Below are 16,334 nucleotides of genomic sequence, written 5' to 3' on the forward strand. Positions count from 1 at the left end.
GTATTTGTCATCGTGCCGAGAAATCACTTGTTTAAGTAAAATAGGAGGTACGATTAGTCAGTGAACAATCCTTCAGCAGAAACCCAACAAAGTGTGAAGTAACAGGAAGTCACAGAATACACTTACCGCAGGAGAAGGATGTCAGTAAACCAGCAGTATGCATTCTCCATTAGAAGTGGTGATTTGAACAAGAATTCTCTAAGACACAATCAAGCCAAGAAATGTAACCCATGAGAAATACAGCTGCAGAACCTGAATGACACTGTCTCTTTCAGAAAATTCAAAATAATGGTAATTGCTATCATTTGTCTGACCAAGGCAGATAGTCGCCTACCCCGAGTCTGGTTCTGCTGGAGGTGTTCTTATAATAGGAGTGTCCTATTGCTGAATTCAAGTACTGCTTCCCGCTTTGCTGCTATTACTCCCATCAGAGTAGTAAGACTACATCTAAAAATGTGTTGCTGGAGCTTAATGCCTCTTTGCTGCGGTTGAATCATTCAAGGGAGACAAGTTAAACATCTAGGCTGTCCATCTGTAGTTGTCACTGGTCTCCATGGAGGCTGACATTGCTCAGAAGTCCTCCTCTGCATCCAGGCAGACACCAGCAATTAAAGTAAAATTTAGACAGCTGCCAGACTTCAAGGTCTCATTGATCATTCTTCTGCTCCTCAGCTTCAGTTATAACTGAACAGTCAGAAGCCAAGTGAAGATAAGGACCAAAAGCTTCATGCAGATTTATAAAGGTTCAATAAAAAGCATTTACTGTATACAGAAATTTTTACATCCCTTTATTTTAAAACGGCAAAAAGAGTAAAACTATTATGGTAGGTTTCAGGTTTTAGGGCTTAGTCTTAACACAATGACAGGGCTCAGCTACAACTGTTTCTTCATTATCAGAATTGAGTAAACTGGTCCAGGTATAGTAAAACAATGAAAATTACAAGAGTGCAAAAGCTTGCATCCTCCTTCATTGATGATTTAAATTTTTATTAATTAATCCTCCTTGCTATGTCAAATAAGGGGATCCAAAGCTTTTTTAACCAACTGTAAATTAATCCATTCCTTTATTTAAGTAATGACTTGAGACAGACATTATTTGTATCATTGACTCTTCATATAACTCTGCACTATGCATCTTTGAGGAGCAGCCAATTCTCTAACTTTGAAGCTATAATAAAAATAAAGGTGTAATATAGCTTCCTCCATTCAAATGAAAGGATTTTACCAGATATATTCTTGTTTTTCAGAAGACCTTAATACAAAAACCCTCAAAGTGAAAACAGAGGAGACGAGGTCTCTTTGTTACTGTCCCTTTAAGCAGTCAGTATGGCTTTGACTGGACTGATGAGTGAATGTGCTTTAATGTGAACTACTGTAGTGTGTGGCTACAGTACAGCTCCAGGCTTCACATCAGCAGGTTGCTCCGGCAGAATTTTCAATTCAATCAGACAGAGCCTCCTCACACACTGACCTGCACACACTCGGAGGGGAGTCAGCATGAGTATAGTGTCTGAGCCTTTGGTCAGCAGCAGCAGCAGGTCTCTGTCTGTGGCAAAGAGACACAAGAGTATCAGGAAAAACTCTAGGAGGATTTATTCAGCCTACCAGGACCACCAGCAGGGGTAAGTCTGCTCTCTCTTCCTTCATTTGATCATCTCACTTTAATAATCCATAAAGCTTTTTTCCTTTCCTCTCCCTGTCTCTGTCCATCTCACTCATGGCTGTCATTCTTCCTAAATGGCATCCTGTAGTTTTTACAATTAGTCTTGTACTAAACCTAATAACTGCGGAAAATTACAAAGTGTTTCCTATGACTATATACTATCACCCATGCACATCTGAGAACTCGTGAGTAGGTAGAATAAAACAACCATGTCTGAATTTACATTTTTCTATAAAGGAATGATTTTGCTGTATAGACTTTTCAGAACAAAGCATGATAATTGCTTTTCTTCAAATTTTTATTATGAATTCAACAAATTTTGATAACATGATGTTAATGAAGCTCACATTATGAAACATGATTTGGTGGAAATGCAACAAGCTTGAGGTTTTGTTTTATTCTTACTGAGAAATCCATGTTGAATTCTATTTACATGTTTTCAAATAATCCATCAGATTTACATAAATCGAAGGTCACTCAAGCAGCTGGAGAACATATTAACACAAGATGACTGGATTTCACATGTTGCATAAAATTGATATTAGCAGTTGGGAAATGTGCAGATTTTCCAACAATCTCCACAATGATTCATTTCAACTTTTTGAGAATAAATATGTGATAGTTTAAGATGTAAAAATGAAAATGTATTTCAAAAATGTGCATAGATGAAAGATAGATGAGAAAAAATATACTTAAAATGACAAAAATCTAGGTTTGAGCTTTAGACTCTTCTTTCCATCATCCAGATTTTAATTAATTGAATTTGTTATCAAGTAATGTTAGTAAGTGTTCATATGAACATACACTCTGTGTATCTTATTTGTGTCTTGCAATAAATGTATTTCACAGTCTATTCGCATTTTATTTACGTGAAAATAGCTCGACAAGGCATTTGTCATACTGCAGAAGTCTCTGCATCAGGTTTTTAATTTCTTTTTAAAATTGATCACCTTTCAGAAGTCTCTCTAGATATGTTTTAGGACGTATAAAACAGTGCTTTGAATAACCACTTGTCCATGAGTGTCTAATAGTGTGTGTTGCACTGTGAAAATTTTTTCTTTTTTTTTGTCCTTTCGACTTATCCTGCGAGTTCAGTGTCGCCACAGCGGATCATTGTCCGCATGTTGATTCGGCACAGTTTTTACGCTGGTTGCCCTTCCTGACGCAACCCTCCCCAATTTCTACCGGGTTTGGACTTGACTGCACAGCTGGGGATGGGAATGGGTTTCACTGTCCTGCCTAGAGACACTTTGACCCATAGCCAGGACTGGGGATTGAACCACTGACCCTATGGTCCGTGGACGACTGCCTTACCAACTGAGCTACAGCTGCCTATCTGCTAAATTCATATAAAATTAACCATAATTCACATATTGCAGTTTATTACTAGTTCTTAATGTCAATGATGAAAATAATTAATAACTGATCAGTCTAAAGAAAGTGTTTAACACACATGATATCGCACAAGTCATAGGACAATAAACATTTTCTACTATAGTAAAATGAATTTTAAACTAAACATAAAACTGACTTGCGAACCGAACTACGGGTACATAAGTGGTGACCTCCTGTCTGTTAACTATTCACAGAGAGAAGATAACCCATTTATACAGCTGTCATGAGGAAACACTCCCCTCTGAATATCAAACACAGTACATGACTAAGGCATCATGTACGTTGCTTAAATATGGTAGTCAGACAAAATCATGCAATACGTGTACATCTATCAATGGCACACTGATAATTTTTCATTGAGACTGCTTTTCTAAGTTAAACATTGTTAAAATCTCAGACTCCCACCATGCACAATCCTTTAATAGTCTTTATTTTTTGTCCTCTATACAATGTAAAGCACAAGGCTTTTATTTATGATCCTCTTAACTTACCCTGCAGCTCCTCAGATGATGAAGATAAAGAGGATGAGCGAGTGGACAGCAATGACCCAGAGGAAATGTTCCAGAACATTCAGTACCAGAAGGAGATCATCGCCAATATTCGGACCAGACCATGGCCAATGAGACGCAAGCTCAAAGTTCTAAAGTAGCCCTCTCTTTATTGTTTTCTCCATATCCATGCAATCCTCTACTGTTTTAAAACACTCACACACACACACACACACTCCATATGGAGAAAGGATACTTTTCTAAATAAAAGTGCTGTGGAAATAAATATCAGAGAATTTAATTTGAATGAGGCAGCAGCTCATCCATCTGACCCTTATGAAGTACTGTAGACACATGACAACTGCAATGCATTTGCAAATCTGATTTGACAATTAAAGATTTCAATTAAAGATCCGTAATTAAATTTTCAAGTACAAACTACCCATTGTGTTCAATTGGAAAACTAATTGAAGATCTTTACAATAATTTACATTCAAGAATTAATTACATTAATGAATTACCATTAATGAGTATTTCTTACTATAACTTTATCTCCTAAACATGTGTACTTTACTAGCAAATGGTTCAGTTTAGTTTCCCTTTTTACAGTGCACAAACTAACTAAACACCATACTTACATATCATGAGGAAATAAGGAGATTTTGGTCATATTTAAAATGTAAGGACATTTTCTCACACCTAAGCTCTCTCTTTTTTAGTAAGTAACCAGTCACCATCAACTTATGCTTTTAATTGTCTAAACATTGCCATATCTAGAGGAAAAGAACATTAAAAACACATCGTAACCTTTATGTAAATTGTTTCTTATAGACACAGTAACGCTTGTTGTAACACAAGTATGATATTTGTATCAATTCAAAATTCTGAAATGTAGTTCCTGAAAAAATTTGGTATTCTTCCCTCACACTGATCTATTTTTCAGCTCTTATTACAGTATAATAATAATAATAATAATAATAATAATAATAATAATAATAATAATAATAATAATAATAATAATAATAATATAACTAACATATTTCAGATTTTGTTCTCACACTTTTTTTAGATAGACATCAGCTCTTGAAATCTTGAATAAACAAAAAACTCAGTTAGCTCAGGACCTAACCATTAACGGTCTCTTACATGGGGACAGACTACATCTCTGTGAAGAGGACAAAAATAAAAATGTGCAATAAAGATAATTTAAAAGATTATAAAGAATACATCTTAATCCCCAAATTAGATAATAATTTTCTGTGGCTCTATTTGATTAAACTTTGCTCTACTTGACTTAACTAAATTGACTTTGAGTCCCATAAGTTGTATATTGTAGTTTTATCTTTTTTAAATGCCTTGAAATATACACAAGAAAGACCTCACTGTTTTGTTTTTGTCCCAATCTGGGGTAATTCCTCTTAAATGTGATGTTAGCTGTTCTTATTTTGAGAAGATTTTCAGTTGTCACTAATGTCAAAATAAGAATGTGAATAACTTCTCAGGAGACAAAAGAAAAACATGTATGAGTTATATAATTGTTCCCTTGTATGCTTTAATTGCAATGTGTTGAAAGTAAATGATTCCGATACAAGAGTGAATAATTTGACAGTATTACCCACTATGTAAAAACCAAATAGTACTTCAGTTACATTTTTGTTAGATATGGGGCTGATAAGTAGGACTTGATTGTAATTTTTGGAGGACAGAGTTTGCTATAGAGGGTATGTGTTTGCATTGTGGAGGCTCATAGAAGAACTGGTTGTGCTGATGGATTCAATTTGTACCTATTTACTCCTACAGCCACACAGAGCTGGAGTAGACAGAGACATGGAAAGGTTTCACAGCAGGATTTAAAGTGCATTAAAAAGTACATTTTCAATGCTTTTACCACATTCTTGCTATTTACCAGAAACAACTCTGGACAAATATACAGCTGGAAACACCCAGCATGATGCCTAAACAAAAAATGACCCCTGGGAGTCACACAACATTGTGATGGCTGTGTTCTAACACATGACTAAACAGATAGTATAGCACAGACTGAGCCAGAGAAGGAGTAAATGAAGAGCTTCTAAGATGTGCTGAGTATGTGCCATGGATAACAGGTTTTATATGGGCAGTTTGTTATTACCGCACAGGTTTTATTACCACCATCAGGGATGGGATGCAAGTCTGCGTTTTTACACTCGCTTTAATCTCAGCCTGAATGTCTGTGATTACTCCCACTGCAATAACAGCTCATATTTCACACCGCAAATCAATGATTTCTTACCTACAGTTACTGATAAATTGTAGTTCGAGTCATGATTCTAATCTCATCAACCTGATATCACATAATATAAGTATGTCTATTCGACAACTGTAAATGTCACTTTTCATGGGTGAGGAGTGTACATTAGGTGCATAGTGACAGTAAATCATACAATCACTTTAAACTGTTTACTTCAATGGACCAGTTTGCTGTGGCTAGTTTTAGAAAGAAAATCTGTCTAATAGCACTTATTGCATTTTGATTTTAAAATATTCAGCATAATAACAATATGAAATAGTGCATTATTTGGATTCACCAATTAGTCTTTCAAGGAACCACTGTTGTATAAGAACAACAGAGCCTCAGTACAACAACTTAATGCAGACGTCATTCTAAACTCAAAATGTTTTACTAGAAATTATTTTCATACACTCCTAAAGTGTCTCCCCTACTGACACTGTGGCACCAGTGCAAATGTTTGCTGGATTATGTTATGGAAGGATGATAGGTTTTGGTTCAATATAAATATACCAAAATTTGAAGTAAATGGTAAATGGTCTCCACTTATATAGCGCTTTTTTACCTATTGGTACTCAAAGTGCTTAACACTTCTCATTCACTCATTTGCACTCACAATCACACACACTCACCCACGAGGGGGGAGCTGCTATGCAGCTGGCCCACGCTCAGCGGGAACAACTAAATTGGGGTCAGTGTCTTGCTCAAGGACACTTCAACATGTGACTGGAGGAGCTGGGATTGGTGGAAGATTGCTGTACCTTCCTGCGCCACAGTCGCCCCTTGTAAAGGGGAAGTGACCTGACCACAGCGTTTTCTTGACATTAAGCAAGTGATATGAGTGTCTTAAACCCAGCAATTAAAAAGTTTAATGATGCTGGGTTATTATTGACCTCTTCCAGTGGCGACTGCATTGAGACAGCAGGTTGACTTCACTACACATATAGTAACTGCACAACACGTTTTTATCCCATAGTTTCAGCATCAAACTGTGTGGTCTTGTTTCTTTGGTGTTACTATTGGACATTCCAAGATCGCCAATATTTGATGCCCTGGAAAAAACGGCGTCCTGTATTGGACATCCTACAGTGGTTGGGTTTATCCCCAGCTCCTTTCATTACATGTCAAAGTATCCTTGACCAAGACACTGAACCCAACTTAGTTACTGTAGACCCTTTACCTGTTATCTTCTACCTGTGTATGTTTGTTTCCCAGGCAGGCCAGAGAGATTGTTCTGAAGTATGAGGGCCGACTGACACGAACCAGAGGTTACCAGACTGCAGGAGCTGATGTACGGACATTAGTCATCCAATCATTTACACTCACAGGTGTTTTCTTCTACATGGGGTAATACTGACCCAAGCTTTAAATGCAACTTATTAGAGAGTCAACTTACATTTACCATTCACACTCACACTCACACCTACAGGCATGTCTTTAGAATATGAGAGGAAACTCACATAAACGCAGGGAGAACATGCAAACTCCACACAGAAAGACATGAGTCACAAGTAGATATGAACTGTGGATATTCTAGCTGTGAGGCAGCAGCTTGAACCATTTGACCACCGTGCTGAGCACAAATACAGTTTAATTACTGTATATAATTACAACACAATGCAACCTATAGCAAGCCTATAGCGGCATGGTTAGTTATAGTCATGCTGCTATAGGCTTAGACTGCAGACTTTCACCACTGTATTACATTAACTCTGTGTGATTTCACCCGTAGTTGTCTTTGTCCTTCTCTGTCTCCCTCTTTCTGTCCCTTTCTGCAGGTGTCCCCAGCTTTGGAGCTGCGTGTTTTCCAGTGTGCAGCTACTGGTCCTACCAACCTGCCCGATGTTTTGTTGTTTGTTGCTAGAACTTCATAGAAATACGTATCCCATACTGCACAGTCAGGACTGCTGAGTGCTGACAGGAGGTTCTTTGTGCTATTTCACTGCACTGCAGGAGCTTAATCTAAGCCAGAATGATTAAACGCAGTGAATGATTTTAAATGAGCTCCTAAACTCTGATTTGAACATTGCTTTTCTTCGCCTGTGGGCTGAACATACATATATCATACTGTACTGCAGATAACGTTCCTATTCTGTCCATATGTATAGCATATATACATATACAGACAGGAAGACAGGCAGGGAGGAAGAGAGCTATGCAGCCATAGAGTAGCAGCAAGACTGAATTTATAGTCTGTTGTTATAGCTGATTTTAATTAAATGTTCAGGCTCCTCAGGCCCATTAGTGAGCAGTCTGATTATGAGTTATTAATTCTATAGTTTGGCTCCCACTGACTTAAAACCGGAATCACTGGTCCATCTGACCTTACCTTGATTAATGATCATAATATCTGTTTTGATTTGATCTTTCATCCCATCATAAAATTTGAAAAGCTTTGCACATTTACATTGTTTCACATCTTGTATGGTAATAGGTCTGGTTGTATATCATATTCTATCAATTAATGCCTAAATGTCAAAATGGAGATTAGTTCTTGTGCTGTCAGTCAAATTAGCACACTAGAAGGTATTTAGTTGCATCAGTGATGTAAGCTGTCAGCTGTTCTTTGAAAATCTTTTGCCACAGGTAGTGGCAAGGTAGAGGTATGTTAACTCACTGATGTAGAAAACAAAGATATCCTATCTCTCAGAGAGCTTCAAGGAGTCTTCTGCATGCTGTAAAGTGCCCTGAGATGACTTTGTTGTGAATTGGCGCTATATAAATAAAGTTGAATTGAATTGAATTGATAGCAGCTCCCTGATGACTGCAAATCAATTACTATATGCCAGAAACTGAACAGGTGGATTTGCATGTGGTTCGTAGGACAGCTTTGCTTTTTCACAGACTAGAGAGCCGCCGTACACCCTCATCATTGGATGGCGGTAGCTGTATGTCTCTGTTTCCCCAGCAACAGCAACACTAAGCACAATAACAAGCATGTTACTACTATGTCTCATTAAAATTGCTTAATGACCTGACATTGGCATCAAAACACCAATGGTCAAATACATCTTTGCACAATGTCATCATCCCAGGAAATTATGTTTGATATAAATGTACAATGTTTATATAAGCCTTTATTATTGTTATTAACTAACATCAATTGCACTGGAATCAGTCACATTGCAGTTATATTCAATTCTATTCAACTTTATTTATATAGCGCTAAGTCATAACAAACTAATTTCTAGGCACTTTACAGAATATGGTTAAGGCTATACAGAGGTGTAGAGAAACCAGACAAATCCCCCTTGAAAAAGCCATACGCAACAGTGAAGAGGAAAAACTCCCTTTAACGGAAGAAACCTCCAGCAGGACCAGGCTCAGGGTGGGCGGCCATATGCCTCGACCAGTGTGGGTGAGTGGAAAGTGAAGAGAGAAAAGAAAAGAGCAACAAACGCATCAAGAAAGATCGGGCATGTTGTTAGGACCAGTAGCTGCACACTGGAAAACACATAGCTTCAATGCCGGGGACATCTGCAGAAAGGTAGGGAAGAGGAAGACAGAGAAGGACAAAGACAACTACAGGAGAAAACACACAGAGTTAATGTCATACAGTGGTGATAAATAAATGTGGGTTGAGAGGAGAGCAGAGAGGGACAAGAAAAGGAAAGGAGTTCAGTGCAGTCCAACCTAGAAGTAACAAATGCATGGACCAGTTTTTCAGCATCACTTTGAGACAGGATGCTCCTACTTTTGGCAATGTTCCGTAGGTGGAAGAAGGCTGTTCTAGAGATTTGTTTTATATGTGAGTTAAAGGACAAATCCTGGTCAAAAATAACTCCAAGGTTCCTTGCAGTAGTACTGGAGGCCAGACTTAGAGTAAGTAGTCTAGAGTAACAATATGGTTGGACATTTAAACCAACCTAGTGCAGTTCCTGTAATCCCAAATTCATGTTCCAGTCTCTGTAATAAAATGTTGCAATCAATGGTATCGAGTGCAGCACCCCGTGCTGTTTCTGTACTATGATGAACTTTTTCTGAGATTTTTTTGGGCCCAAATACTATGACTTCAGTTTTGTCTGAGTTTAAAAGTAAACAATTATGGGACATCCAGGGCTTTATGTCTTGTAGGCTTGAAGCTTGATTAACTGATTTTTTTTCATGTGGTTCCATAGGTAGATATACATTTACATTTTACATTTACATTTAGTCATTAGGCAGATGCTTTTATCCAAAGCGACTTAAGAGTGAGGTAATAGGCAACAAAAATCTAAGTGAAGGAGAAAACATCAAAGCAAAGTCCTATAAGAAAAGTGTTCACATTTCGTGAGATGCAAGTGCGGGAAAGAGCAGAAAGGAAGTTTTTTTTATTATAGATTTAAGTGCCTATAGATATAGCTGGGTATCATCAGCATAGCAATGGAAATTTATGGTGTTTTCTAATAATGTTGCCTAAAGGAGACATGTATAAAGTAAAAAGTATTGGTCCTAACACAGAGCCTTGTAGAACTCCAAAGCTAACCTATGTGTGCATGGATTATTCATCATTAACTTGAACAAATTAAAATCTATCAGATAGATAAGATTTAAACCAAACTAGTGCAGTTCCTTTAATCCCAATTTCATGTTCCAGTCTCTGTAATAAAATGTTATGATCAATGGTATCAAATGCAGCACTAAGATCTAACAGAACAAGTATAGAGATGAGTCCAGTATCTGAGGCCATGAGAAGATCGTTGGTGACTTTTACCAGTGCTGTTTCTGTACTATGATGAACTCTAAATCCTGACTGAAAGGCTTCAAACTAATTAAACTGTACTGGTGGTGGCATAATTGCTTTTCAACTACTTTTTCAAGGATTGTAGAAAGAAAGGGGAGATTAGATATTTGTCTGTAATTGGCTAAAACACCTAACACACAGTTATACAAACCTAATAAATGAAACATACATTTTTATACTTAGCAAAGCTTCACTTGGTTTTGATGAATCGCAATAACCCCAGCCCCAGTCAAATCCAGTTCTTTGTACTAGTCTAGGAAACAGCTGGTGGCACACTGGAACTAATTTGCTTGTCCCAGACCCAGTTCTCAGAAGTCGGCACTGGCTTTGAACCAGCCCTGGAACTGGCTTGGTGGAGTATTTATCAACAAGGAGACATGCACTAGTCTGACACAGAGGTTTAAAAATTCAGAGGCAAACACTAGGCTCGTGCAGTTCAATAAAATTATGTCATTGCGGGGTGCAGGGTTTTGCCCCATCTTCCGGAGGGATCACCCATGTCTCAGTATCAAACCATTGCTCCATGTTCTACACATTGTGAAGGTGTGCGTGACTGTCAGACTTTTCAGTGCTCCTTTAACTCTGTGTCTCCTCCTGTAGCTGCTGAAGAAACTTTCCCGTTTGCTTTACAACATTGTGGTTCTCTTTATTCCATGGGAAGTGAGGATCAAAAAAATTGAAAGTGAGTCAGACGAGATCCAATTTAATGTGATTTGTTAATATCGTGATAATGTTTGTGGTGTTTACAGGGCACAGAAAATGAAGATTTTTGACACCATGACTGATTTTTGTAATTATCTGTGTACCATCTCTAATATGCATCTCTGATTGTCTATAACGTATCATACACATGTGACTTTAGCTACTTACTTGTTAGTTGCTTTGGATAATCGACTAATTGTAATTGAAGTTATCATGTTTTTCTCTGTCTTGTTGAGGTCACTTTGGATCAGGTGTGGCCTCCTACTTCATCTTCCTTCGATGGTTGTTCGGTATTAACATTGTCCTCACCATCATGACTGGAGCGTTCATCGTCCTACCAGAGGTTAACAAGTCTCTGACACGATTTACTATGACAGTAACAATGTGAATCCTATGTAAACGGTTGATGAATTAGAGGCTCTGTACAGAAACCAATTAGCACTAATCGGACCCATAATAATCATGTGTATAACCATATTGGCCCCGTTTTTCTGTAACACATGGTAAACAAAAAAATTATAAATGGCTTTAAATGTTTTGGTCCCTCAAGTACTACTGGAAAAAAAGGTAATTGTTTGTGGTGTACCTGGGTTATTCTCGAGCAGCATCAGCTCATGCAGTTAAAGTACTAACTGCCGACAGGATTTATGTTTGTCACTGACATGTAGACACAGGCAATTTCCCAAGACATGATTAATCATCCCCAATGCCTAAATTTATTCCTTCATTTTGTTTTTCTATATCTTTCACTCCTTTCAGCTTTGCTATGGCTCGCCTTTCACTGTCACCTTTTATCCGTCCCTCCTTTATCCCACGTCTGCGTAGCAAGTAATATTATACAGCATCAAACACCTTGATGCCTCTGCCTGTTTAATAATTTGGTTTATGTGAGAAGATATTGAATGTAAGGTTAGACCACCTCCACTATTACTATTACTATTAGAAATGTAAACTAGCAGCTTGTTTTATACAATTGTAGAAATGTTAGCATGTATTCAGCAATGTTGACACTTTTCATGTGAAGTGATTCAACATGCAGTTCTTTGTTAAGCACTACAATTACTTTTGACTTCTATAGCAAATGTCTTCTATACATTAAAAAGTAAAAAAGACTCTATCCCTGTACTTTCTACCTGCATTTATCCAGCACATGATGGGTCTTTGGTGTATAGTATCATAATGCACTGAATTGTTCTGTGGTTTTACATTAGCTGCTGGCTGGAGCACCTTTTGGAACAACGAGGAGTAAAACTATCCCCAAAGATCATCTGGCTTCTGCCCAGGACCTGGACACCATCTGGTCTCTTGGGGTAAGCCTGCCTTCTTTTTACTGTTTTATCAATAGCACATTACTTACAGACACAATGGAGCATTAACATTTCTTTACTGCCTCCTTGACCTTGGCTTCCACAAGATACATACATTCAGAGTAGGGATGAAATACTGTTTGTTGTCAACGTGTGTGTTTGCTCTCCATAGGGTTACCTGCAGTACTCTGTGTTATTCTATGGTTACTATGGCAGCGTGAGGAAAATTGGCAGTGCTGGTTATCGGTTGCCGCTTGCCTACTTCCTGGTTGGGATGGCTGTGTTTGCCTACAGTTTCATCATTCTGTTAAGAAAGTAATCATCATGCTTTTTACAACTTATACTGATGTCATAATGATTTATGATGACGTAATATTATTATGTAATTCTTGATGTCATTTTAAGCAATTTTTAAGATCAGTTTTGAACATTATGACTTGGTTTTATACAGTAGTGTCTTTTTTAACAAAAACATATTTCTCATTGAAAAGTGACTTTAGCAAAAAAAAAAGATAAAATAACAAGATAAAGATAAAAACATAATTAACACAGATGAAAGGCAAAATATGATATTAAAATATTATTATCATATATGATTAAAATTATATTCCACACCGAATCTGACTTCCTCCACACCGAATCTGACTCCCATACCAGATTGGTCGGGGCCCAGGTTAACAACAACCACCACCGATGCTGTAGACCTACAGGGTACCGGTGAAAATTGGGCTACTGTTGGTTGAAGAAGAAGAGGAGAAAGGTGTGTTTGTAGGCAGAGAGAGAAGAGGAAAGCCAAGAATGTAGAAATTACAGTAAGGACTTTGAATGTTGGGACTATCACAGGGAAGGCTAGAGAGGTGGTTGACAGGCTGCAGAAAAGGAAGGTGGATATACTGTGCGTCCAGGAGATTTGGTGGAAAGGTAGCAAGACTCAAAGTTTAGGAACAGGGTTCAAGTTGTTTTATAATGAGTTGGATAGGAAGAGAAATGGAGTAGGAGTTATCCTGAAAGAGGATTTTGTGAGGAATGTTCTAGAGGTGAAAAGAGTATCACACTGGTTGATGAGTCTGAAGCTGGAAATTGAATACAATGTTTTTAGTGGTTAACCCCTACAGGTAGGATGTGAGTTAGAAGAGAAGAGAAATTCTGTAATGAGTTAGATGAAGTGATGCAGAGCATCCCCAGAGGTGAGAGAGTTGTCATTGGTGCAGATTTCAATGGGCATGTAGGTGAATGGAACAGAGGTGATGAGAATGTGATGGGCAGGTTTGGTCTTCAGGACAGGAATGCAGAAGGTCAGATGGTGGTAGACTTTGCAAAGAGGATGGAAATGGCTGTAGTGAACACTTTCACTAGTGAGCACTCAGGTGGACTACATCTTGTGTCAACATTGTATTCTGAAAGAGATCGGGGACTGCAAAGTGTTGGTAGGGGAGAGTGTAGCCAGACAACACTGATGGTGGTGTGTAAAATAACTGGTGGTGAGAAAGATAAAGAGGAATAAAGCATAGCAGAGGACGAAGTGGTCAAAGTTGAAAAAGGAAGAATGTTGTATAGTTTTCAGGGAGGAACTGAGACAGAATCTGGGTGGTCATGAGGTGCTTTCAGATGACTGGACCACTACAGCTAATGTGATCAGGGAGACAGGTAGGAGGGTACTCGGTGTGTCATCTGGAAAGAGGAAAGTGGACAAGGAGACTTGGTGGTGGAAAGATGAAGTTCAGGAGTGTATACAGAGAAAGAGGTTAGCTAAGAAGAAGTGGGACACTGAGATGACTGAAGAGAGTAGACAGGAGTACAGGGAGATACAGCGTAAGGTGAAGATAGAGGTGGCAAAGGCCAAACAAAGGGCATATGAGGACTTGTATGTTAGGTTGGACACTAAAGAGGGAGAGGTGGATTTGTACAGGTTGGCCAGACAAAGAGATAGAGATGGGAAGGATGTGCAGCAGGTTAGTGTGATTAAAGATAAGGATGGAAATGTATTGACAGGTGCCAGGAGTGTGATGGGAAGATGGAAGGAGAACTTTGAAGAGTTGATGAATGAGGAAAATGAAAGGTGGTAGTAGAGTTTCTGACTAGTTTGTTTAACACGATCTTGGAGAATGAGAGGATGCTGAGGACTGGAGGAGAAGTGTACTGGTACCAATTTTTAAGAACAAGGGAGATGAGCAGAGCCATGGCAGCTACAGAGGAATAAAGCTGATGAGCCAAACAATGAAGTTGTGGGAAAGAGTAGTGGAACCTCGGCTAAGGGCAGAGGTGAACATTTGTGAGCAGCAATATGGTTTCATGCCTAGAAAGAGAACAACAGATGCAGTATTTGCTTTGAGGATGCTGATGGAGAAGTACAGAGAGGGTCATAGGGAGTTGCATTGTGTCTTCGTAGATTTAGAAAAAGCGTATGACAGGGTGCCGAGAGAGGAGCTGTGGTGTTGTATGAGGACGTCTGGAGTGACAGAGAAGTATGTTAGAGTGGTGCAGGACATGTATGAGAGCTGTAAGACAGTGGTGAGGTGCTGTAGGTGTGACAGAGGAGTTCAAGGTGGAGGTGGGTCTGCATCAAGGATCAGCTCTGAGCCCCTTCCTGTTTGCTCTGGTGATGGACAGGCTGACAGATGAGGTTAGACAAGAATCTCCATGGACTATGATGTTTGCAGATGACATTGTGATTTGTAGTGAGAGCAGGGAGCAGGTGGAGGAAAATCTAGAGAGGTGGAGGTCTGCTGTGGAAAACAGAGGAATGAAGCTTAGCCGCAGCAAGACAGAATACATGTGTGTGAATGAGAGGGACCCAAGTGGAACAGTGAGGTTACAGGGAGCAGAGGTGAAGAAGGTGCAGGACTTTAAGTACTTAGGGTCAACGGTTCAGAGCAACGGAGAGTGTGGAGAAGAGGTGAAGAGGCGAGTAGCAGGTTGGAACAGGTGGAGAAAAGAGTCAGGTGTGTTGTGTGATAAAAGAGTATCAGCGAGAATGAAAGGAAAGATGTTCAAGATGGTGGTGAAACCAGAGATGTTGTTCGGCTTAGAGACAGTGACACTGAAGAAAAGACAGGAGGCAGAGCTGGAGGTAGCAGAGCTTAAGATGTTGAGGTTCTCTTTGGGAGTGACGAGGATGGACAGGATCAGGAATGAGGACATCAGAGGGACAGCTCATGTTAGATGTGTTGGAGATAAAGTCAGAGAGGACAGATTGAGGTGGTTTGGACATGTTCAGAGGAGAAACTGTGAATATATTGGTAGAAGGATGCTGAGGTTGGAGCTGCCAGGCAGGAGGTCTAGAGGAAGAACAAAGAGGAGATTTATGGATGTAGTGAGGGAGGACATGAAGTTAGTTGGTGTGAGTGAAGGGGATGCAGAGGACAGAGTTAGATGGAGGCACATGATTCTCTGTGGCGACTCCTGAAAGGGAACTTGTGTGTGACTTGTGTTTTCAAGTCACATTTTTTGGATTTATTGACATTCACAATGGCAAGTTTACAAGAGGAGTCAATGGAACAATTATATATTGTTAATATCTACTGCTAGCATGCTTCCATCTGGTGACAAATTTAGTTTCCGGTCACACCACTTGGCCAAAAAGTCACAACATTAGGACCCCTGCTTTTTAATCATTCATGGAGCTTAAGGGAGTAACTTAAGTCAGTATGATATTTGTGTTACAAAGTATGTGACCATAATTTGTAAACAGACATAAATATATACAAATATTTTATATCTAGGCCATTAATGGCCTTGATGAGGAAAAGTGAAAAGCATAAAAATGTAAGCATCATAAATATCCCTA

General features: G+C 38.8%; 1 protein-coding gene across 1 annotated transcript in view; it reads left to right on the forward strand.

Moving 5' to 3' along the window:
• Positions 1–1,408: 1,408 nt before the first annotated feature.
• Positions 1,409–16,334, forward strand: part of LOC137119608 (transmembrane channel-like protein 3) — a 38,346-nt gene continuing 23,420 nt past the window's right edge. The window contains exons 1-7 of the mRNA XM_067495864.1: positions 1,409–1,622; positions 3,557–3,703; positions 7,031–7,106; positions 11,139–11,220; positions 11,477–11,583; positions 12,452–12,550; positions 12,720–12,862. Coding sequence (XP_067351965.1) covers positions 1,498–1,622; positions 3,557–3,703; positions 7,031–7,106; positions 11,139–11,220; positions 11,477–11,583; positions 12,452–12,550; positions 12,720–12,862 — 779 coding nt within the window. The 5' untranslated portion in view covers positions 1,409–1,497. The remainder of the gene's footprint in view (positions 1,623–3,556; positions 3,704–7,030; positions 7,107–11,138; positions 11,221–11,476; positions 11,584–12,451; positions 12,551–12,719; positions 12,863–16,334) is intronic.

The sequence above is a fragment of the Channa argus genome, chromosome 2 (assembly GCF_033026475.1).
Source record: "Channa argus isolate prfri chromosome 2, Channa argus male v1.0, whole genome shotgun sequence".
Taxonomy (NCBI): domain Eukaryota; kingdom Metazoa; phylum Chordata; class Actinopteri; order Anabantiformes; family Channidae; genus Channa; species Channa argus.